At 44.7% G+C, this 24,684-nt stretch overlaps 2 protein-coding genes across 2 annotated transcripts in view; both read left to right on the plus strand.

Moving 5' to 3' along the window:
- LOC135543152 (microtubule-associated protein 2-like) overlaps nt 1-6,870 on the plus strand; it is a 93,848-nt gene extending 86,978 nt beyond the window's left edge. The window contains 3 exon segments of the mRNA XM_064970233.1: nt 2,077-2,158; nt 2,730-2,842; nt 3,138-6,870. Of these exon segments, the coding sequence (XP_064826305.1) occupies nt 2,077-2,158; nt 2,730-2,842; nt 3,138-3,353 (411 nt within the window). The 3' untranslated portion in view covers nt 3,354-6,870.
- Nucleotides 6,871-8,011: 1,141 nt separating this feature from the next.
- LOC135542938 (protein unc-80 homolog) lies at nt 8,012-24,505 on the plus strand. Its single transcript, XM_064970068.1, has 10 exons — nt 8,012-8,244; nt 8,915-8,963; nt 9,505-9,661; nt 11,708-12,060; nt 12,230-12,353; nt 12,873-12,937; nt 13,353-13,498; nt 22,934-23,207; nt 23,879-24,013; nt 24,260-24,505. Exons 1-10 carry the CDS (start codon nt 8,153-8,155, stop codon nt 24,503-24,505), a joined length of 1,641 nt encoding a protein of 546 aa, XP_064826140.1. The 5' UTR covers nt 8,012-8,152.
- Nucleotides 24,506-24,684: the final 179 nt, after the last annotated feature.

Here is a 24,684-nt window from a genome sequence, read left to right on the forward strand (position 1 = left end):
AGTGTCTCAACACAGTGTGTCTACACACCCTGCTCTAACCAACCTCTCACTCACTAACCAACAGGCATGGAGGATAGTGAATCATGGTATCACTGTGACAGTGTTTTCTATTGTTTTGCTTTGCGTCTTGATTAATAAAGACATGGTGATTTGGCTTTTAATCATATTCCTTACTCAGTTTTCAGTTTAGTCTTGGCACAAAGCACAGCTACCTAACCTCATAGTGGTTTTCAGTACAGTACCCTGTCTGTGCATACAGGGTCATCAAAAAACTATCCTAAAATAGTCTTTTAACATAGTCTTTTAACATAGTCATTTACCATTGAGTTTCAACTGTATGTATCCTGTCACACCAGACAGAGATGTCACTCAAAAGACACCTGGCCCACCCACCTATTATTCATCTAGCATCATGGACTGAATCAAAATAAACACTGAAGATCCATTAAAACACCTGTTCTCTGACTTGTCACTTAGCACAGGTGTTCTCTGTGATGTAATCAATAGCCACATTCCAGAAGGTCTGCAAAGCTGACATCTACCCAGGCGTAGTGAAACATGGTTCTGACTGCTTTGCAGATTGTCTGGAACACGGCCTATGTGTTTAGTGCTTGTTGTTGTGTTAGTGTCTGCTTTGATGTTCTATATTGATTGGTTTATTGTGGTAGATTGACTGGTTTCAGTTGATTGTGTGATGTCAGTTCCGTCTTGTGTGATGTCAGTGTCGTCTTGTGTGATGTCAGTGTCGTCTTGTGTGATGTCAGTTCCGTCTTGTGTGATGTCAGTGTCGTCTTGTGTGATGTCAGTGTCGTCTTGTGTGATGTCAGTGTCGTATTGTGTGATGTCAGTGTCGTCTTGTGTGATGTCAGTTCCGTCTTGTGTGATGTCAGTGTCATATTGTGTGATGTCAGTGTCATATTGTGTGATGTCAGTGTCGTCTTGTGTGATGTCAGTGTCATATTGTGTGATGTCAGTGTCGTCTTGTGTGATGTCAGTGTCATATTGTGTGATGTCAGTGTCGTCTTGTGTGATGTCAGTGTCATATTGTGTCATATTGTGTGATGTCAGTGTCGTCTTGTGTGATGTCAGTGTCATATTGTGTGATGTCAGTGTCGTCTTGTGTGATGTCAGTGTCATATTGTGTGATGTCAGTGTCGTCTTGTGTGATGTCAGTGTCGTCTTGTGTGATGTCAGTGTCGTCTTGTGTGATGTCAGTGTCATATTGTGTGATGTCAGTGATGTCTTGTGTGATGTCAGTGTCATATTGTGTGATGCCAGTGATGTCTTGTGTGATGTCAGTGTCGTATTGTGTGATGCCAGTGATGTCTTGTGTGATGTCAGTGATGTTTTGTGTGATGTCAGTGTCATATTGTGTGATGCCAGTGATGTCTTGTGTGATGTCAGTGTCGTATTGTGTGATGCCAGTGATGTCTTGTGTGATGTCAGTGATGTTTTGTGTGATGTCAGTGTGTCTTGTGTGATGTCAGTGATGTCTTGTGTGATGTCAGTGTCATATTGTGTGATGCCAGTGATGTCTTGTGTGATGTCAGTGTCATATTATGTGATGTCAGTGATGTCTTGTGTGATGTCAGTGTCGTCTTGTGTGATGTCAGTGTCATATTGTGTGATGTCAGTGTCATATTGTGTGATGTCAGTGATGTCTTGTGTGATGTCAGTGTCGTCTTGTGTGATGTCAGTGTCGTCTTGTGTGATGTCAGTGTCATCTTGTGTGATGTCAGTGATGTCTTGTGTGATGTCAGTGATGTCTTGTGTGATGTCTACCAACTGTCTCTATTGAGTGAGGTGGTTTACAGTGGTTTTGTAGTGATCGCTATTCTTCAGGCAGTTTGTTTCACAGATTGATGATGTCATTAACCTGTTGAGTGCTACTTTCTGTTCTTCCTTAAATGTATGCATTTTTATTAATGATTTTTCATTGAAGATAATTAGAATACCGTAAATGATGGTAAATTCCGCATCATTTCAAGGTATTGTCCTACAGCCCTACAGATCTAAAATGTGGCAGTCCCTTCCCTCAGTGCAGTATAAGACAGTGTCTGAATGCGCCTCTCGCAGGTCCACATTACCACCAAGAAGATAGACCTGAGCCACATCACCTCCAAATGTGGATCAATGTCCAACATCCGTCACCGACCAGGTAATCAGCCCTTTTTTAGTTGATTCATTAATATTGAGTGATTATTTAATTATTATTATTTATATTATTATTTAATAGAGAGAGTATTCCAATCTTTTGGATGAACAGGGCATAAGAACAATACATTTCTAGTTACACTTTCATATATTACATGTTTATGCTTTACCTCAGACTAGTCACTAACTGTAGTTTAATTAGCAATGGAATATTAATCCTACAGGCATTTTGTCCTGTGTAGTTACACAGTTCAACTATTGCTTCTGTTTATATGAGTATTGATTCATTCATATCCATTACTTCTCCTCTCTTCTTCTCTTCTTCTCCTCTCTCTTCTCCTCTCTCCTCTCTTCTACTCCTCTCCTCTCTCCTCTCTTCTTCTCTTCTTCTCCTCTCTTCTCTCTTCTTCTCTTCTTATCCTCTATCTTCTCCTCTCTCCTCTCTTCTTCTCCTCTCTCCTCCTCTATTCTCCTCGCTTCCTTCTCTTCTCTTCTTCTCCTCTCCCATGTTCTCTTCCTCTCCTCTCTCCTCCTCGATTCCTCTTCTCTCTCCTTCCTCTCTACATCTCCCACAGGGGGTGGTAACGTGCGTATTGAGAGTGTGAAACTGGACTTCAAGGACAAGGCCGAGGCCAAAGTGGGCTCACTGGCCAACGCCAGTCACACCCCCGGGGGAGGACAAATCATGGTGAGACAGTCTACAGTAAAAGGACAGTACAGGGTCATGTTCAGTAGGCACCAAACAGAAGAAAACGGACTGAAACAGGGAGGGACTACCTGGACTTTTCCAATAAGAAACCCTCATTTTCGTTTTTGATTGCGAAACGTTTTAAAACATGTTCAGTTGCGTGCCCTAATGTACACCACCTAGGTTTACATAGATGGCTTAGTAGTTTAGAGCATGGTGCTGGCAACAGCAGGGTTGTGGGTTTGATTCCAACATGGGCCATGGATAACCCCCCCCCCCTCTGTCTCTTTCTCAGATCGAGAGCCACAAGCTGACGTTCCGTGACACGGCCAAGGCTCGCGTGGACCACGGGGCAGACGTTATCACCCTGTCCCCAGGTGGCACCGAAGGTACATCCCCCCACCGTCTCAGCAACGTGTCATCCACGGGCAGCCTCAACCTCCTGGACTGCCCCCAGCTGTCCACACTGGCCCAGGACGTCACCATGGCCCTGGCCAAGCAAGGCTTATGAGCCTCCTGCCTCCTCCATCGCCCCTGGTTCCTGATTCTCCATCGCCCCTGGTTCCTGATTCTCCATCGCCCCCTGGTTCCTGATTCTTCATCGCCCCCTGGTTCCTGATCCTCCATCGCCCCCTGGTTCCTGGTCCTCCATCGCCCCCTGGTTCCTGGTCCTCCATCTCCCCCTGGTTCCTGGTCCTCCATCTCCCCCTGGTTCCTGGTCCTCCATCTCCCCCTGGTTCCTGGTCCTCCATCTCCCCCTGGTTCCTGGTCCTCCACATCCCCCTGTTTCCTGGTCCTCCATCTCCCCCTGGTTCCTGGTCCTCCATCTCCCCCTGGTTCCTGGTCCTCCATCTCCCCCTGGTTCCTGGTCCTCCATCTCCCCCTGGTTCCTGGTCCTCCATCTACCCCTGGTTCCTGGTCCTCCATCTCCCCCTGGTTCCTGGTCCTCCATCTCCCCCTGGTTCCTGGTCCTCCATCTCCCCCTGGTTCCTGGTCCTCCATCGCCCCTCGGACCTCCTGGATCCCTTGGACCTCTTCGTCTTAACATCCCCCTTCAACATTTCTCCGTCGGCCCTCCACTGCAACAACCCTTCGCCGTTGTCCCCCAAGATAAGAAACCAGATGACTGTGATCAGAGTACCACTCCCCCTCGCGCTCCTCCATAGGAAAACATGCTATTTAAACTACCACCACCAGGGGGATTTTAATGACTGACTCTAGGATGTTTGTTCTTCTTCTTTCTGTTCTAAGGGATGTGCTCGACTCTGCTAGGGTGTGTTGTGTTGTTATTTTGGCTTCTTTTCATTACATGTTGAACTTTCTTTGGGACATTACTGTAGATGGCCAGTGTGCTAGCTAGCTAAGGCATTGAAACAGGTACAGGGATAGTGTTGATAGGGTATTATCGGTTATCTAAGACTTTACAGTGATTCTTATTGTGTGGCAATGATCTCAAAGACATTCCATTTGGCCTAGGATATTAAGCAGTCCAGCCTGGTTTCATTCCCAACATACACTATATATACAAAAGTATGTGGACACCCCTTCAAGTTGGTGGATTCGGCTATTTCAGCCACACCCGTTGCTGACAGGTGTATAAAATTGAGCACACAGCCATGCAATCTCCATAGACAAACATTGGCAGTAGAATGGCCTTACTGAAGAGCTTAGTGGCTTATAACATGGCACCGTCATAGGATGACACCTTTCCAACAAGTCAGTTTGTCAAATTTCTGCCCTGCCAGAGCTGCCCCGGGCAATTGTAAGAGCTGTTATTGTAAAGTGGAAACGTCTAGAAGCAACAACGTCTCAGCCGCGAAGTGGTAGACCACACAAGCGCACAGAACAGGACCACCAAGTGCTGAAGAGCGTAGTGTGTAAAAATCGTCTGTCCTCAAATGCAACACTCACTACTGAGTTCCAAACTTTCTCTAGGAGCAACTTCAGCACAAGAACTGTTCGTCGGGGGCTTAATGAAATGGGTTTCCATGGCCGAGCAACCGCACACAAGCCTACGATCACCATGTACAATGCCAAAAGTCTGCTGGAGTGGTGTAAAGCTCGCTGCCATTGGACTCTAGAGCAGTGGAAATACGTTCTCTGGAGTGATGAATCATGCTTCACCATCTGGCAGTCCAACGGGAGTATCTGGGTTTGGCAGATGCCAGGAGAACGCTACCTTCCTCAATGCATAGTGCCAGCTGTAAAGTTTGGTGGAGGAGGAATAATGGTCTGGGGCTGTTTTTCATGGTTCGGTCTAGGCCCCTTAGTTTCAGTGAAGGGAAATCATAACACTACAGCATACAGTGACATTCTTGACGATTCTGTGTCCAACTTTGTGGCAACAGTTTGGGGAAGACCCTTTCCTGTTTCACCATGACAATGCCCCTGTGCACAAAGCCAGGTCCATACAGAAATAGTTTGTTGAGATCGGTGTGGAAGAACTTGACTGGTCTGCACAGAGCCCTGACTTCAACCCCATCGAACACCTTTGGGATGAATTGGAACGCCAACTGCGAGCCAGGCCTAATCACCCAAAATCAGTGCCTGGCCTCACTAATGCTCGTGGCTGAATGGAAGAAAGTCCCTGCAGCAATGTACCAACATCTAGTAGAAAGCCTTCACAGAAGAGTGGCTGACTGTTATAGTGGCAAAGGGGGGACCAGATCTAGATTTGGGTATGTCATTTTAGGTGAACATTTAAAAAAAGAGGTTAATGCCCATGATTTTGGAATGAGATGTTCGATGAGCAGCTGTCCACATACTTTTGACCATGCAGTGTATCTGATCCAGTATCCCAGGTCCTGTATGTGTCTCGTAGACAGGAGACTGTTACGTTTGTGAACAACAATTCATCTACAACACAACACAATTCAATACAAAACGTTACAACTGTAACGGTAAGAAATGGCTGTTCAGACAAGCTTGTTTCAATTCATTGGCAGAAAATGTGATGTTTTCTTTTAGAATTGATTTTGTTTTAGTCATGTGACTGTATGACTTCATGATGTCATTTTCTGAATTATTGGACAAAATGTGGTTTTGTTGAGTTTGTTTTATCTGATTAATAATGCAAATGGTAGTGTTGATGTCACGGTGGCTGAACTAGCTTGGCACATGCTGTGGCTACACATTGCAGTCATGTCAAGTTACAATGCTATAAAACCCTCGCTTTCCAATAGACCTCTTCCACAAGCCATCAGGCTGCTTTTCTGCTTCAGTGATGTGAGCATTCATTTTACATACAGTAGCTCTGTGATTTTCACCAAACAGTCGCTATTATGCTGACGTGACAAAAGCCAGTGAGTGACCTAATAGCACCGAGTTATAGACATAAAAGATCTAGAGAGTGAACACTGTAGCTAGGGACTATACTGTGTCTAGTCAGTGAACACAGTCTATAACTGCTTTGTACCAGCCTTAGACTAATACGTTTGCTTCCAATAAGCCTTTCTCCTACGTTTAGAGTAGCAAGAACATGGACCTTGAATGAGCTAAGGGCCTGCAGTCGCTTGTGTAACTACGCAGAAAGTGTCTGAAGCTTTATATTTAAATAAACATTCCATGAAAAATAGCAGCTATGGTGTACACTGTGAAAATGTCCCAGTCGGATCGTACGGACGGGACTTTCTGAGGAAAGAAGGTTGAAGTAATGAAGGGACGTAGTGGAAGGAAAAGGAAGTCATTCTCAACTTGTACGTGTTTGATAAAAATGTTCTAGCTTACTTTTATCTGTCACCATTTGTGATTCCCTCCCTCCTACCCCCAATTTCCAGATGTTGGTTACCCTTCAGTGTTTTTCTCAAACCCCTTCTTCCCTCTTCCTCCCCCTCCCACAACACTTTGCCTGTTTTAAGTGTATTTAAAGAGACCATGTAGATGTGCACACTTTACAATGTTTGAAACAATGCTGTTGACAAAACACTCCTACATAATAATCACAGGAATAAAATAATAAAATGAACTAAATACATTCGTTTGAAACATTTTCTGGGTCTTCCCAAATATAATGAGCTGTTTTTAAAATGTCATAAATGTGTCTGTATTACGTTATTGGGACTGTGTGTGCTAGATTGCATGCTATTGAGTGTCACGGGCGTCATCGTGGAATTGACCGACCAAGGTGCAGCGTGGTGAGCGTACATTTTCCTTTATTTATGTAAATGTCGCCAACAAAACAAGAAACAAAGAAACGACTTTGGCTATAGTGCCACCAACAAAGATAACTACCCACAAAATACAAAGGAAAAAAGGCTGCCTAAGTATGATTCCCAATCAGAGACAACGATAGACAGCTGTCGCTGATTGAGAACCATACCCGGCCAAAACATAGAAACAGAAAACATAGAAATAAAGAAACTAGAATGCCCACCCTAGTCACACCCACCCGCTTTCTCGCTCTCTCTCTGTCATTCTGTCATTCTCTCTGGCACACCCTGGCCATAGAGAGGCTTTTATTCTCTGTTTTGGTTAGGCCAGGGTGTGACAGAGAGAATGACAGAATGACAGAGAGAGAGCGAGAAAGCGAGAGAGCGACAGGGAAGAGATTATGTGAAGGGTAATTCATGGAGTCATTTTAGGTGATGTAATTTGGGAAGGCTAACTGCATGCAACGGATGTATTTGGGCCCATCTGAACAACAGATGTTGTTGGGCCAAAAGGTTATGCTCATCAGAACAGAACACTGTCATGTTTTTTTTAGATGACACGTTTAATAGCTGTACAGCCGACCAATAATCGTAATTGTGTGAATATCACTAGAAGGTATTTGTGGGTTATTTTATTCCCCTTTAAGTGACGTGTCATATCATGAAATGTTAATGTAATCAAGACAGGGGTTTTATTTCAAGGTAATTAAACAACCTGTTGTTATTCATATGTTATTAATATGGGGATAGATTAAATATGTGTGGAAAAATACTCCAGCCTGAATGTGCCGCATGTTGTGTGTAAACCGATTCTCCTTTATATCGGTGTTTTTTCTCGTCGTTTAGCCTACTATTCCCAGTAGCCGACCCGGTCTTACTTATGTTGGTAAGGAAGGCATCTGTTCTTACTTCCTCGTAGTCGTACTGCGTTTTAACAGCCGCCCCCCTCCCCTCCCCGCGCCGCTGTGTGATAGATCACTCCGTTCCCCACTGCCGCTGCTCCGAAGGAGGTGCTGAAACCTTATAGATCTCGCTCTGTTACCTCTACCACCGCCGACATTTGCAGCCATTTTACACAAGCCGAACGGAATCATGTCGTGAGGCATCACATCACCTGGGACGACCGGACCCAGCTACGTCTGGACCGCGACAAGTCGACAAGATGGTGAAGCGGAAAAGCCTGGATGAGACCGACACGGAGTGCGGCAAGGGTATACCGTTCCCGATCCAGACCTTCTTGTGGAGGCAGACCAGGTTAGTGTCGTGACAGTCATTGATAACAGGTGTTTGCCGCTGCTCAGAATATACGGGGGTGAGATTATATGTCAACCAAGCTAACTCGCTCCCTTAGGTTGTAAATTAAAATATGTGTTACATCTGTATAGAAGGTTTTTATGTGAGTGTCAATCATTTTACTTATTATACACCCGTTGACAGGGTAGTCATATCAGGCTATGCGTCAGTTCATTTGGTTAGGCTATTGTAGCCTATTCAATACATCCATACATACAACAAAATGAAAAGAAAAAACCCAGAGAAAAACAGCTAGTTCTCGTTCTAGAGGATGAGGGGGGGGGGGGGGGGGGGGGGCAGGCACAGATGTCACACCTGTAGACATGGTTGGGAAAAGGTGAAGGTGATTGCCTTATCATGCATCCGCTGTAACCTACGGCTGAAGCCATCTGACATGTATACAGTATGTTCACTGTTATTTCTAGAGGTAGGGCTAGGCTATGAGCGGTATAAGCGATCATATTTTATCATCTGGATGATCCCACTGGCCGCTTGCACGAAGACGTTTTAGCGGTCTAGCTCCAACATTTGCGTCACAGCCTATTCAATTTACCCTATGTGGCTAATGATATTATTTTCAATCAATGATGTAATGAAAATTAAACACGCTCCAATGTTTTCATGATTGCAGCGCGTTTCTGAGGCCGAAGTTGGGGAAACAATATGAGGCATCTTGTGTGGTAAGCCATTTTCTTAATGGAATAGTTATGATTAGAATGAATCATCGCTCTGCTTTCCCGCGGCCTCACCGCACCGGTGAATTAGGGGAGCATTTTCCAGTTGCATTTAGCGGATTGGAGTTTGATCTGTTCTATTCTGTACATTGTCCGTGTGTTTAAACTGTTATTACTATGAATTGTAGCTAGTTCAAACTCGTCTTTATAATTAATCTATACATTGTAATAACACGTCTTTGAGTGTATGACCATATAGTAAATTGGACAATAACTCAGGCTTGCTGCTTTCCCCAAGCCATATTACTTTGCTTGAGGACACATATGGGCCACATCCACTGGCACTCAATGGCCCTTCAGTTTCTGGCTCAGAGACGTCACTGGCCCATGTTCATGAAGCATCTCCAAGTAGGAGTGCTGATCTAGGATCAGGTTTACCATTTACATAATAACAAATAGGATTACATGGACAGGGGGACCTGATCCCAGATCAGCACTCCTACTCTGAGACATTTAATGAATACGGGCCACTGTGTCTCTCTCCTAGTCCTTTGAGCGGGTGCTGGTGGAAAACAAGCTCCACGGTCTCTCCCCGGTGCTGTCGGAGGCCATCCAGAGCATCTCTCGCTGGGAGCTGGTCCAGGCCGCCCTGCCCCACGTGCTCCACTGCACCGCCATCCTGCTTTCTAACAGGAACAAGCTGGGTAAACACACATGGACGCAGACACACACATGCATGCACAGGCACGCACACAGACACGCACACAGACACGCATACAGTAATACAGACACGCATACAGTAATACAGACACGCATACAGTAATACAGACACGCATACAGTAATACAGACACGCATACAGTAATACAGACACACATACAGTAATACAGACACACATACAGTAATACAGACACGCATACAGTAATACAGACACACATACAGTAATACAGACACGCATACAGTAATACAGACACAGTAATACATACAGTAATACAGACACACATACAGTAATACAGAATACATACACGTAATACAGTAATGCATACAGTAATACAGACACAATACAGTAATACAGACACACATGCAGTAATACAGACAGGAATACAGTAATACAGACAGGAATACAGTAATACAGACAGGAATACAGTAATACAGACACACATGCAGTAATACAGTAATACAGACAGGAATACAGTAATACAGACACACATGCAGTAATACAGACAGGAATACAGTAATACAGACAGGAATACAGTAATACAGACACACATGCAGTAATACAGACAGGAATACAGTAATACAGACACGCATACAGTAATACAGACACACATACAGGAATACAGACAGGAATACAGTAATACAGACACGCATACAGTAATACAGACACGCATACAGTAATACAGACACGCATACAGTAATACAGACACACATGCACAGTAATACAGACACGCATACAGTAATACAGACACACATACAGTAATACAGACACACATACAGTAATACAGACACACATGCAGTAATACAGACAGGAATACAGTAATACAGACACGCATACAGTAATACAGACACACATACAGGAATACAGTAATACAGACACGCATACAGTAATACAGACAGGAATACAGTAATACAGACACAAATACAGTAATTCACACACACACAGACATACATACACAGACACAAATACAGTAATTCACACACACACAGACATGCATACAGTAATTCACACACAGACACGCATACAGTAATACAGACATGAATACAGTAATTCACACACACTCAGACATACACACACAGACATGAATACAGTAATACACCACCCCTCCCACCACACACACCCATGCATCCCATCACACCAATCAAAAACTAATCTCTGACCCAGGGGTGTCAAACTTATTTTGCCCCCCAAAATTTGTCCTCTATCCATTACTTTTATCAAGCTGGACAGATGTGAAGAGACTGTATCAAGCTGGACGATGACTGTTATCAAGCTGGACAGAGTGAAGAGACTATAAATGACTGTTATCAAGCTGGACAGAGTGAAGAGACTGTAAATGACTGTTATCAAGCTGGACAGAGTGAAGAGACTATAAATGACTGTTATCAAGCTGGACAGAGTGAAGAGACTATAAATGACTGTTATCAAGCTGGACAGAGTGAAGAGACTATAAATGACTGTTATCAAGCTGGACAGAGTGAAGAGACTATAAATGACTGTTATCAAGCTGGACAGAGTGAAGAGACTATAAATGACTGTTATCAAGCTGGACAGAGTGAAGAGACTATAAATGACTGTTATCAAGCTGGACAGAGTGAAGAGACTGTAAATGACTGTTATCAAGCTGGACAGAGTGAAGAGACTATAAATGACTGTTATCAAGCTGGACAGAGTGAAGAGACTATAAATGACTGTTATCAAGCTGGACAGAGTGAAGAGACTATAAATGACTGTTATCAAGCTGGACAGAGTGAAGAGACTGTAAATGTCGGACCATTATAATTTCTACACAGTTTTGATTTGGTTTTATGAAGTCATTAAGCGGATTCTGTGCTCCACAAAGCGTTCCCGGAAGTGTTGCAATGTTGGGCCTCTGGGTTTAGGGCCTCTGGGTTTAGGGCCTCTGGGTTTAGGGCCTCTAGGTTTAGGGCCTCTGGGTTTAGGGCCTCTGGGATCAAACCACCAGTGGGCCGCATTGAACAGGCCATATGTTTGTCACCCCTGCTCTGACCCCTAACCCCCCTCTAACCCCAGGTCACCAGGACAAGCTGGGCGTGGCGGAGACCAAGCTGCTCCATACCCTCCACTGGATGCTACTGGAGGCGGCCCAGGAGTGCAACCAGGAGCCCAGCCTGGGCCATGGATGGTCGGGGGGCAGCAGCAGCTCAGCCTTCCTCCAGCCAATGGGGATTGGGAACCAGGGTTCCCCGCCAGCCAGAGGTGGCCAAGGTGGCCCAGGATCAGGCACCGGTTCTGGGTCAGGAGCGCCACGCCTTAGCGGGTCCCTGGAGGAGGATGAGCACGCCCGCACCAAGCTCTTCCACAAGAGCATGGCCACTGTGGAGCTGTTTGTCTTCCTCTTTGCTCCCCTCATTCACCGCATCAAGGTACCTCTGATTCATCCTTCCTGCTGGACTACCGCCTATTGATCTGTGTGGATAGATGCTGCGGTTGTGTTTCATGGCTCTGGGAATGCTTTGGTTCCCTACTGTGTGTGTTTGTGTGTCTGTGTGTGTCTGTGTGTGTGTATGTAAACTTTTTCGCTGTGTTGTCTAGGAGTCTGATCTGACTTTCCGATTGGCCAGTGGTCTCATCATATGGCAGCCAATGTGGGAGCACCGGCAACCTGACGTCCCCGCCTTCTCTGCCCTCATCAAGCCTGTGAGGAACATTGTGACAGGTGAGACACCCAGAGGAGACCAAAGAAAGCATGTAGTACTGACTCTATGGAATCATATGAGTTCTACTCTGCTGTTTTACATGAGACATTAGTAATATCCAAACCAAATACCATAGTAACAAAAGTGATATTTTAGTCTATTCTACATAGAGTCTAGACCCTAAAAGGGATCTTCTGCCCTTTCCATAGAGGGTTCCTGGAACCGAAAAGGGTTCTTCAAAGGGACCTCTTATGGGGACAGCCAAAGAACCCTTTTGAAATCCTTTTTACTAAGAGTGCATTCTATTCTATTCTATTAGATTCTATTCTATTAGATTATATTCTGTTAGATTCTATTCTGTTAGATTAGATTCTATTCTGTTAGATTCTATTCTGTTAGATTCTTTTCTGTTAGATTCTATTCTATTAGATTCTATTCTGTTAGATTCTATTCTATTAGATTATTCTGTTAGATTCTATTCTATTAGATTCTATTCTGTTAGATTCTATTCTGTAAGCTACCACCTGTTTTGTCAACAGCCAAGAGGAACTCCCCGGTGAACAACCAGTGTAGCCCCTGTGGGTCCAGAAACCAAGGCCCCATGGTGAGTGTTCGTCTCAGGCAGCAGTGTGACAGCTGTACCCCTCCTCCAGCCCCCCCCCCAGGGCCTCTGCTAATATTGTTATCACTTCCGAGTGGCGCAGAGGTCTAAGGCACTGCATCTCAGTGTGTCACTACAGTCTCTGGTTCGAATACAGGCTGTATCACATCCAGCCATGATTGGGAGTCCCATAGGACGGCGCACAATTGGCTCAGCGTTGTCCGGGTTTGGCCGGGGTAGGCCGTCATTGTAAATAATCATTTATTCTTAACTGACTTGCCTAGTTAAATAAAGGTTTAAAAAAATTCCCCTTGCTGGTATGATCTGTGTGTGTGTGTGTGTGCGCGTGTGCGTAGCATCTTATTAGAAGAGACTAGAAGCCTCTTGACTGACAGACTCTTATTTGCTCTGTCTGCAGGGCTTCCAGGTGGTCTGTGAAACGGCCCAATCAGATTCATCCTCCCCCGGGGCTGGAGAGCAGAGCTGTCGCCGCGGCAACTCAGTGGAAAGAGGTGGGCCGTCAACGCGACAGGCTCCACTCGACAAAGGGATCGCCAAGAAGAAGTAAGCCGTTATGAACTGTGCAGTTCATACAAAACACACACACACAACATATGATACATGGAAAATGTGAACAGTAAGGACACATTAAAGGGATTGGTACAGATACAGTGGCAAGAAATGAATGTGAACCTTTGGAATTACCTGGACTTCTACATAAATTGGTCATAAAATTTGATCTGATCTTCATCTAAGTCACAACAATAGACAAATACAGTCTGCTTAAGCTAATAACACACAAACAAATATACGTTTTCATGTGTTATGGAACACACCGTGTAAACATTCACAGTACAGGGTGGAAAAAGTATGTGAACCCTTGGTTTTAAAAACTGCTTGACCCTACTTTGGCAGCAATAACCTCAACCAAACATTTTCTGTAGTTGCAGATCAGACCTGCACAACGGTCAGGAGGAAGTTTGGTCCAATCCTCTTTATATACACTCTTTTTTTTGCCTTTACCTCCCTTATCTCACCTCATTTGCTCACATCGTATATAGACTTGTGTGAAGCGCTCTCTTGAGGTCATGCCACAGCATCTCATTCGGGTTGAGGTCAGGACTCTGACTGGGCCACTCCAGAAGGCGTATTTTCTTCTGTTGAAGCCATTCTGTTGTTGATTTACTTCTCTGTTTTGGGTCGTTGTCCTGTTGCGTCACCCAACTTCTGTTGAGCTTCAAATGACAGACAGACAGCCTTACATTCTCCTGCAAAATGTCTTGATAAACTTGATGATAGCAAGCTGTCCAGGCCCTGAGGCAGCAAAGCAGCCCCAAACCATGATGCTCCCTCCACCATACTTTACAGTTGGGATGAGGTTTTGATGTTGGTGTGCTGTGCCTTTTGTTCTCCACACATAGTGTTGTGTTCCTTCCAAACAACTTAACTTCAGTTTCATCTGTCAGAGAATATTTTGCCAGTAACACTGTGGAACATCCAGATGCTATTTTGCAAACTTCAGACGTGCAGCAATGTTTTTTTTGAACAGCAGTGTCTTCATCCGTCCTCCCATGAATATCATTCTTGTTTAGTGTTTTATGTTTAGTAGACTCGTCAACAGAGATGTTAGCATGTTCCAGAGATTTCTTTGTCTTTAGCTGACACTCTAGGATTCTTCTTAACCTCATGAGGCATTCTGCTCTGTACTCTTGCAGTCATCTTTGCAGGACGGCCACTCCTAGGGAGAGTAGCAACAGTGATGAACTTTCTCCATTTATAGACAATCTGTCATACTGTGGACTGATGCACATCAAGGCTTTTAGAGATACCTTTGTAACCCTTTCCAGCTTTATGCAAGTCAACAAGTCTTAATCCTGGGTCTTCTGAGATCTATTCTGTTCAAGGCATGGTTCACATCAGGCTATGCTTCTTGTGAATTGCAAACTCAAATTTTGTGAGTGTTTTTATAGGGCAGGACAGCTCTAACCAACATCTTCAATTTAGTCTCATTGATTAGACTCAGGTTAGTTAACTCCTGACTCCAATTAGCTTTTGGAAAAGTCATTACTCCTAGGGGTTCACATACTTTTTCCAACCTACACTGTGAATGTTTAAATTATGTATTCAATATAGACAAGAAAAATACAATAAGTTGCATGTTATTAGTTTAAGCAGACTGCGTTTGTCTGTTGTTGTGATTTAGATGAAGATCAGATCTGAATTTATGAACAATTTCTGCAGAAAATAATTCCGAAGGGTTCACAAATAAAGTGTTGTTTGAATCCCAGATTGCCCCTTTTATGGAACTGTCATATCGCATGCATATGATGTTGTATGAATCCCAGATTGCCCCTTTAATGGAACTGTCATATCGCATGCATATGATGTTGTATGAATCCCAGATTGCCCCTTTAATGGAACTGTCATATCGCATGCATATGATGTTGTATGAATCCCAGAACTGTCATATCGCATGCATATGATGTTGTTGAATCCCAGTTGCCCCTTTAATGAACTGTCATATCGCATGCATATGATGTTGTATGAATCCCAGATTGCCCCTTTAATGGAACTGTCATATCATATGATGTTGAATGAATCCCAGATTGCCCCTTTAATGGAACTGATGTTGATGTTGTATGAATCCCAGATTGCCCCTTTAATGGAACTGTCATATCGCATGCATATGATGTTGTATGAATCCCAGATTGCCCCTTTAATGGAACTGTCATATCGCATGCATATGATGTTGAATGAATCCCAGATTGCCCCTTTAATGGAACTGTCATATCGCATGCATATGATGTTGTATGAATCCCAGATTGCCCCTTTAATGGAACTGTCATATCGCATGCATATGATGTTGTATGAATCCCAGATTGCCCCTTTAATGGAACTGTCATATTGCATGCATATGATGTTGTATGAATCCCAGATTGCCCCTTTAATGGAACTATCATATCGCATGCATATGATGTTGAATGAATCCCAGATTGCCCCTTTAATGGAACTATCATATTGCATGCATATGATGTTGAATGAATCCCAGATTGCCCCTTTAATAGAACTGTCATATCGCATGCATATGATGTTGTATGAAGGTGAAGGCATTGCTGTCCAGTATAGTAGCCTGACTGACTGTAACGTTACTATTATACAGGACTAGTACATGTTGACCTTATAGCAGTCTAGAAAAAACAAACTGGCTGCATTCATCTAGTTTAATGTTATATAATGTAGCCTGCAGCATCACCTGTTTATCATAGCTTAGTATGGCTCAGTAGCGCACAGCACACACACACACACACACACACACACACACACACACACACACACACACACACACACACACACACACACACACACACACACACACACACACACACACACACACACACACACACACACACACACACACCCGAGCGCTCATTCAGAGGTTCCACTCCATCCCTTGTGTATTATGATCAGTATAATGAGTTACAACTTGTTCCTCTCAGCCTCCCAGGCAGACACCAGATATAGACAGAGACTGAAACAGATCTGTCTCTCCCTGTCTGCCTGCTCTTAACAATGAGACACTTTACCCAGGGTAATGATGCTAAACTAACATGGTGCATTTCTAATGCTGGCACTGCCAGTGTGTGTGTGTGCATGTCTGATGCTGGCAGTGTGTGTGTGTGTATGTGCATGTCTGATGCTGGCACTGCCAGTGTGTGTGTGTGTGTGTGTGCATGTCTGATGCTGGCACTGCGAGTGTGTGTGTGTGTGTATGTCTAATGCTGGCACTTCCAGTCTCCAACTCTGTACCTTGGCCCAGAGCATCAGGCAGGCACATAATGGATAGACATCGATCTGCCCACTGCCCAACCTGACCCTCAGACCCAGTGTCCAACCTGACCCTCAGACCCAGTGTCCAACCTGACCCTCAGACCCACTGCCCAATTTGACCCTCAGACCCACTGCCCAACCTGACCCTCAGACCCAGTGTCCAACCTGACCCTCAGACCCACTGCCCAACCTGACCCTCAGACCCACTGCCCAATTTGACCCTCAGACCCACTGCCCATGCTGACCCTCAGACCCACTGCCCATGCTGACCCTCAGACCCACTGCCCATGCTGACCCTCAGACCCACTGCCCATGCTGACCCTCAGACCCACTGCCCATGCTGACCCTCAGACCCACTGCCCATGCTGACCCTCAGACCCACTGCCCATGCTGACCCTCAGACCCACTGCCCATGCTGACCCTCAGACCCACTGCCCATGCTGACCCTCAGACCCACTGCCCATGCTGACCCTCAGACCCACTGCCCATGCTGACCCTCAGACCCACTGCCCATGCTGACCCTCAGACCCACTGCCCATGCTGACCCTCAGACCCACTGCCCATGCTGACCCTCAGACCCACTGCCCATGCTGACCCTCAGACCCACTGCCCATGCAGACCCTCAGACCCACTGCCCATGCTGACCCTCAGACCCACTGCCCATGCTGACCCTCAGACCCACTGCCCATGCTGACCCTCAGACCCACTGCCCATGCTGACCCTCAGACCCACTGCCCAAGCCCCACTGTGTAAGCTGTGTTGTTGGCTTCCCTGAACAACAGTGTCCTGACAAGAGAGCATGTGTTCTATGCCGGAAGAAGTCCCGCATCATTAGCTCATTCTTATGAAGGCATCTAAATACATTTAATTAGGAAACAGCTTAAACAAATGCAAATGCAGCTACTTTTCTGTTATTCTGACTGCAATGTTTGACCTGACTGTAAGTTAGCCATAGTTGTTTAGCTAGCAAGCAAGGGATAAGAACGTTGCCAGCCAGTATGGCAATAGAACATTGAGATTGAATGAGCATAGATACAAAACAAAAATACTTAACAACTGGGTCACGTCTCGGGCCTAATAACACCCATGCCAATATATCCTCCAAACATCGGCTTCTCTGACATTATCCCTGAAGTATGCCTTAGAATTAGAAATTATAATACTAGAATTGTCATGAACCTTCTTATGATGGGATTAAGGTCAGCCATTTTGGTCAGGGAGTTGTTCAACCATGGTTTGCTAGTGATGTGATAAGATATTGTGTTTGTGTAAGATAATGAGTTTGAATAATTTATCTGCACTGTTTGTTTGTTAGCTAGATAGCCAGACAGTTTTAGAGGAATGATTCCATTAATGTTTCAAATTAAATGCCAATATGCCAACATTCCATTCAAACAATGCAGTCACAGCCATACACTGTCTGAAATCAGTTGATGATAGGACTCAGACAAGTTGTAACTACAACACATTCTGATATTGTATCATATAATAGCATTCTCAGCTTTCCAGGAAAGGAAACATTTAGACATTTATGGTCTGTTTACATATATTTTAGAGGCTATATATATATACTGTACATAAACTTTGTATAAAACCTGTATAAACTGTATTTATAATTATATAACAATATTTTAGGTTGACAATAATTCTGTTACACAATTTCTGATACAGTGGGGCAAAAAAGTATTTAGTCAGCCACCAATTGTGCAAGTTCTCCCACTTAAAAAGATGAGAGAGGCCTGTAATTTTCATCATAGGTACACTTCAACTATGACAGACAAAATGAGAAAATAAAATCCAGAAAATCACATTGTAGTATTTTTAATGAATTTATTTGCAAATTATGGTGGAAAATAAGTATTTGGTCAATAACAAAAGTTTATCTAAAACGTTTTCTGTAAGTCTTCACAAGGTTTTCACACACTGTTGCTGGTATTTTGGCCCATTCCTCCATGCAGATCTCCTCTAGAGCAGTGATGTTTTGGGGCTGTTGCTGGGCAACACGGACTTTCAACTCCCTCCAAAGATTTTCTATGGGGTTGAGATCTGGAGACTGGCTAGGCCACTCCAGGACCTTGAAATGCTTCTTACAAAGCCAATCCTTCTTTGCCCGGGCGGTGTGTTTGGGATCATTGTCATGCTGAAGACCCAGCCACGTTTCATCTTCAATGCCCTTGCTGATGGAAGGAGGTTTTCACTCAACATCTCACAATACATGGCCCCATTCATTCTTTCCTGTACACGGATCAGTCGTCCTGGTCCCTTTGCAGAAAAACAGCCCCAAAGCATGATGTTTCCACCTCCATGCTTCACAGTAGGTATGGTGTTTTTTGGATGCAACTCAGCAGTCTTTGTCCTCCAAAAACGACGAGTTGAGTTTTTACCAAAAAGTTATATTTTGGTTTCATCTGACCATATGACATTCTCTCAATCTTCTTCTGGATCATCCAAATGCTCTCTAGCAAACTTCAGACGGGCCTGGACATGTACTGGCTTAAGCAGGGGTACACGTCTGGCACTGCAGGATTTGAGTCCCTGGCGGTCGTAGTGTGTTACTGATGGTAGGCTTCGTTACTTTGGTCCCAGCTCTCTGCAGGTCATTCACCCTGTCCCCCCGTGTGGTTCTGGGATTTTTGCTCACCGTTCTTGTGATCATTTTGACCCCACTGGGTGAGATCTTGCTTGGAGGCCCAGATCGAGGGAGATTATCAGTGGACTTGTATGTCTTCCATTTCCTAATAATTGCTCCCACAGTTGATTTCTTCAAACCAAGCTGCTTACCTATTGCAGATTCAGTCTTCCCAGCCTGGTGCAGGTCTACAATTTTCCTGTCCTTTGACAGCTCTTTGGTCTTGGCCATAGTGGAGTTTGGAGTGTGACTGTTTGAGGTTGTGGATAGGTGTCTTTTATACTGATAACAAGTTCAAACAGGTGCCATTAATACAGGTAACGAGTGGAGGACAGAGGAGCCTCTTAAAGAAGAAGTTACAGGTCTGTGAGAGCCAGAAATCTTGCTTGTTTGTAGGTGACCAAATACTTGTTTTACATCATAATTTGCAAATAAATTCATTAAAAATCCTACAATGTGATTTTCTGGATTTTTTTCCTCATTTTGTCTGTCATAGTTGAAGTGTACCTATGATGAAAATTACAGGCCTCTCTCATCTTTTTAAGTGGGAGAACTTGCACAATTGGTGGCTGACTGAATACTTTTTTGCCCCAGTGTATATCACATGCCTATTTCACTTTTCTCCTCCATCAGTAAAATCAGGATTATGTCTCTACTGCCATTCATTCACATTAGACTGGGTTGGATTTCTCCCTGTCCAATATGGCTGCCATTCATTCACATTAGACTGGGTTGGATTTCTCCAATATGGCTGACCAATTAGACTGGCTGTCCATTCATTCACATTAGACTGGGTTGGATTTCTCCCTGTCCAATATGGCTGCCATTCATTCACATTAGACTGGGTGGATTTCTCCCTGTCCAATATGACCATTCATTCATGGCTATTACCATTAATTCATTCATTAGACTGGGTGGATTTCTCCCTGACCAATACGGCTGCCATTCATTCACATTAGACTGGGTTGGATTTCTCCCTGACCAATATGGCTGCCATTCAATCACATTAGACTGGGTTGGATTTCTCCTTGTCCAATATGGCTGCAAATTCATTCACATTAGACTGGGTTGGATTTCTCCTTGTCCAATATGGCTGCGTGGGATTTCTCCCTGTCCAATATGGCTGCCCTTTTCACCCCATTCTGAAACTTTGAGGGTTTATGACATCCCTCCTCTAGTAATTTAATAGGATCTCTGGTTGATTTAATGTGGATATTGGGTATGGAGAATGAGAGAGATGTCTCCCAGCCATCCTCACCTTAATGCAGTGTGACAGCAGAGTGAAACGATCCATCTCTCTTCATGAGATTCACATTTATAGGACTTCCAGCTGTGAATCTAAATAAGCTCTCTCCCCTGATTAATACCGCTGACGTACAGCTCCGGTGTTGCCATGCACTCCAATCACTCCTTTCCACTGTGATGCGATGCTGATGCAGTTTCCATGGCAACCCCTGCTGCAATGGAGGGAGTCCAGGTTGAGCAGTGTCTCTCCTGGGGGTGGGTGTATGTACGTCACTCAGTCGCCACAGCAACCTCTCCACAACACCAACCGAAAGCTTTGAGTGTGCGTGTGTCGTTTAGACAGTGTAACACGATACTGCTCCCACATCCTGTACTCTGACATTGATTCTTCTAGTATTGACCGTCTCAACCCGACTCAGTTTAATAGTACAGCTAAGATGAAATGCTTCCCCCTCCCTCCCTCCTCCATCTCTCTGCTTTCACTACAGTATAAATCTCATTCTATTGTTGTGGTGCGGTGTAGCCCTGTATATCGGCTCCTTTGCCATGCACCAGGGCTGTATTCATAAGGCATCAAACGTAACCAAGATAGATTGAAACAAGGAGGGGCTCCCTGAGCATGTCCAATAAGAAAAGCTAGTTTCGTGTCTCATTGTAAACTGTTTTTCTACAGTGTGACTTAATAAATATGAGCCACCAGCCAGTGACCTTCATCTCGGCTGCTGAGCTAAAGTCTTATTGATAGTGGGCTCACGTAGGCTGAAAATCCATTCTCTAAATCTCCACAGAAACACATGCTACAGGGCCTTGTTGTTTAACACACGCTACAGGGCCTTGGTGTTTAACACACGCTACAGGGCCTTGGTGTTTAACACATGCTACATGGACTTGTTGTTTAACACACGCTACAGGGCCTTGTTGTTTAACACATGCTACAGGGCCTAGTTGTTTAACACATGCTACAGGGCCTTGTTGTTTAACACATGCTACAGGGCCTTGTTGTTTAACACATGCTACAGGGCCTTGTTGTTTAACACATGCTACAGGGCCTTGTTGTTTAACACATGCTACAGGGCCTTGTTGTTTAACACATTACAGGGCCTTGTTGTTTAACACATGCTACAGGGCATGCTTTGTTGTTTAACACATGCTACAGGGCCTTGTTGTTTAACACATGCTACAGGGCCTTGTTGTTTAACACATGCTACAGGGCCTTGTTGTTTAACACATGCTACAGGGCCTTGTTGTTTAACACATGCTAAGGGCCTTGTTGTTTAACACATGCTACAGGGCCTTGTTGTTTAACACATGCTACATGGCCTTGTTGTTTAACACATGCTACAGGGCCTTGTTGTTTAATACATAATACAGGGCCTTGTTGTTTAACACACGCTACAGGGCCTTGTTGTTTAACACATAATACAGGGCCTTGGTGTTTAACACATAATACAGGGCCTTGTTGTTTAACACATAATAACACATGGGCCTTGTTGTTTAACACATAATACAGGGCCTTGTTGTTTAACACATAATACAGGGCCTTGTTGTTTAACACATGCTACAGGGCCTTGTTGTTTAACACATGCTACAGGGCCTTGTTGTTTAACACATGCTACAGGGCCTTGTTGTTTAACACATGCTACAGGGCCTTGTTGTTTAACACATAATACAGGGCCTTGTTGTTTAACACACGCTACAGAGCCTTGTTGTTTAACACATGCTACAGGGCCTTGTGGTTTAACACATGCTACAGGGCCTTGTGGTTTAACACATGCTACAGGGCCTTGTTGTTTAACACATGCTACAGGGCCTTGTTGTTTAACACATGCTACATGGCCTTGTTGTTTAACACATGCTACAGGGCCTTGTTGTTTAACACATGTTGTTTAACACATGCTACAGGGCCTTGTTGTTTAACACATGCTACAGGGCCTTGTTGTTTACACATGCTACAGGGCCTTGTTGTTTAACACATGCTACAGGGCCTTGTTGTTTAACACATGCTACATGGCCTTGTTGTTTAACACATGCTACAGGGCCTTGTGGTTTAACACATGCCACATGCATCCTGTTTCCATTGATCATCCTTGAGATGTTTCTACAACTTGATTGGAGTCCCTCAGTGGTAAATTCAATTGTTTGGACATGATTTGGAAAGGCAGACACCTGTCTATATAAGGTCCCACAGTCGACAGTACATGTCAGAGCAAAAACATCTCCCACCCTCTCTCTCTCCCCTCCCTCTCTCCCTGTACCTTGTCTCCCCCTCCCTCTCTCCCTGTACTTGTCTCCCCCAGGACCTCTGCCCCAGCGGGCATCTCCGTCTCCCTGGCCCAGCGTGCCCGCTACGCCACCTACTTTGACGTGGCAGTCCTGCGCTGCCTGCTGCAGCCCCACTGGACGGAGGAAGGGGTGCACTGGGCCCTCATGTTCTACCTGCAGCGCCTGCGTCAGATCCTGGAGGAGCGCCCGGAACGCCCGCCGGAGCCACTGGTCCCGCCCCTGCCCCGCCCTCGCAGCAGCTCCATGGTGGCCACCGCCCCCTCTCTCGTCAACACCCACAAGACTCAGGTGGGTTATAACCATTGTGTTGATGTCAATCATTAGTTAATACTACAGTATTATATGGTGTTATAACTCCAGTACTGTAAAGCCATAAGACACAGGTAATACTAGTACTAGTATAAGTAGTAGTATTTGTAGTAATGCAACAGTTAAATGCCCTATATAGTATGCCCTATATAGTATAGTATAATTAAGTAATATGGCCCGCGGGGGTGTGGTATATGGCCAATATACCACGGCTACGGGCTGTTCTTATGCATGACTCAATGTGGAGTGCCTGGATACAGACCTTCGCCGTGGTATACTGGCCATATACCACAAACCCCCGAGGTGCCTTACTGCTTTTCTAAACTAATTACCAACGTAATTAGACCAGTAAAAACAAATGTTTAGTCATATCCCTGGTATACGGTCTGATATACCACAGCTTTCAGCCAATCAGCATTCAGGACTTGAACCACCCAGTTTATAATCCCTATATAGTATAATGCCTTATATTGTAGCTCTTATTGCAGTATTATCAAGTGGTTCAGGTTTTCCCATAGTTATGCCATCTTAAATACTGAATATGAACAAAGTTGACTGTCTCTGTGCAGTAAAACGTCCTATTGCTACTCTATATCTCTGATTGACACCTGTCATTCAATCTTGACCCCTGTGCTCTCTACCCATATAAGGACATGAGTCTGAAATGCAATGAGGAGGATAAGTCCCTCAGCTCAGAGACCTTCTCTAAGGTGTCCCTGACCAACCTGCGCAGACAGGCTGTACCCGACCTTTCCTCTGACCTGGGGATGAACCTCTTTAAAAAGGTGAGATGCATGGAGACGTACAAGTTCTAAAATCTGCCTTTATTATATTATCTTTCTATTGGCCTCTCTGTTTCTCTCTCTCTCTCTCTCTCTCTCTCTCTCTCTTTTTCTCTCTCTTTCTCTGTCTTGCTGACTCTTGCTATTCATTTGACCTTTTAATATGTGGAAACAAAAAACCCTGCTGTAGTTAGAACATTTAGAATGAATGTGTTTGTCTTGTGTGTCCTCCTACCGACCGTGGTACAGTTCAAGAACCGGCGGGAGGACCGTGAGCGTAAGGGCTCCATCCCGTTCCACCACACGGGCAAGAAGCGCCAGCGCCGCATGGGTGTGCCCTTCCTGCTCCACGAGGACCACCTGGATGTGTCCCCCACCCGATCCACCTTCTCCTTCGCCAGCTTCTCTGGCGACGACCGGCGGGCGCTGGAGCGCGGGGGCTGGCAGGCTACCATCATGGGTACCATACCAGATCTGGGTTCAAACACTTTTTGAAATTCTTTGAAACATGTTTAAGCGTTAGTTTGAGCGCTTGCTTTAGCCTGCCTGGAGTGCCAGATGGGCGTGGTTTGCAGCTTTGCAACTTTTCTATTGGTTCCATGGCACCAGGCAAACTCATCTTCCTCTGTCCCCAGATAAAATATTTGAAATGATTTCGAATAGTATTTGAACCC

The sequence above is a fragment of the Oncorhynchus masou genome, chromosome 7 (assembly GCF_036934945.1).
Source record: "Oncorhynchus masou masou isolate Uvic2021 chromosome 7, UVic_Omas_1.1, whole genome shotgun sequence".
Taxonomy (NCBI): domain Eukaryota; kingdom Metazoa; phylum Chordata; class Actinopteri; order Salmoniformes; family Salmonidae; genus Oncorhynchus; species Oncorhynchus masou.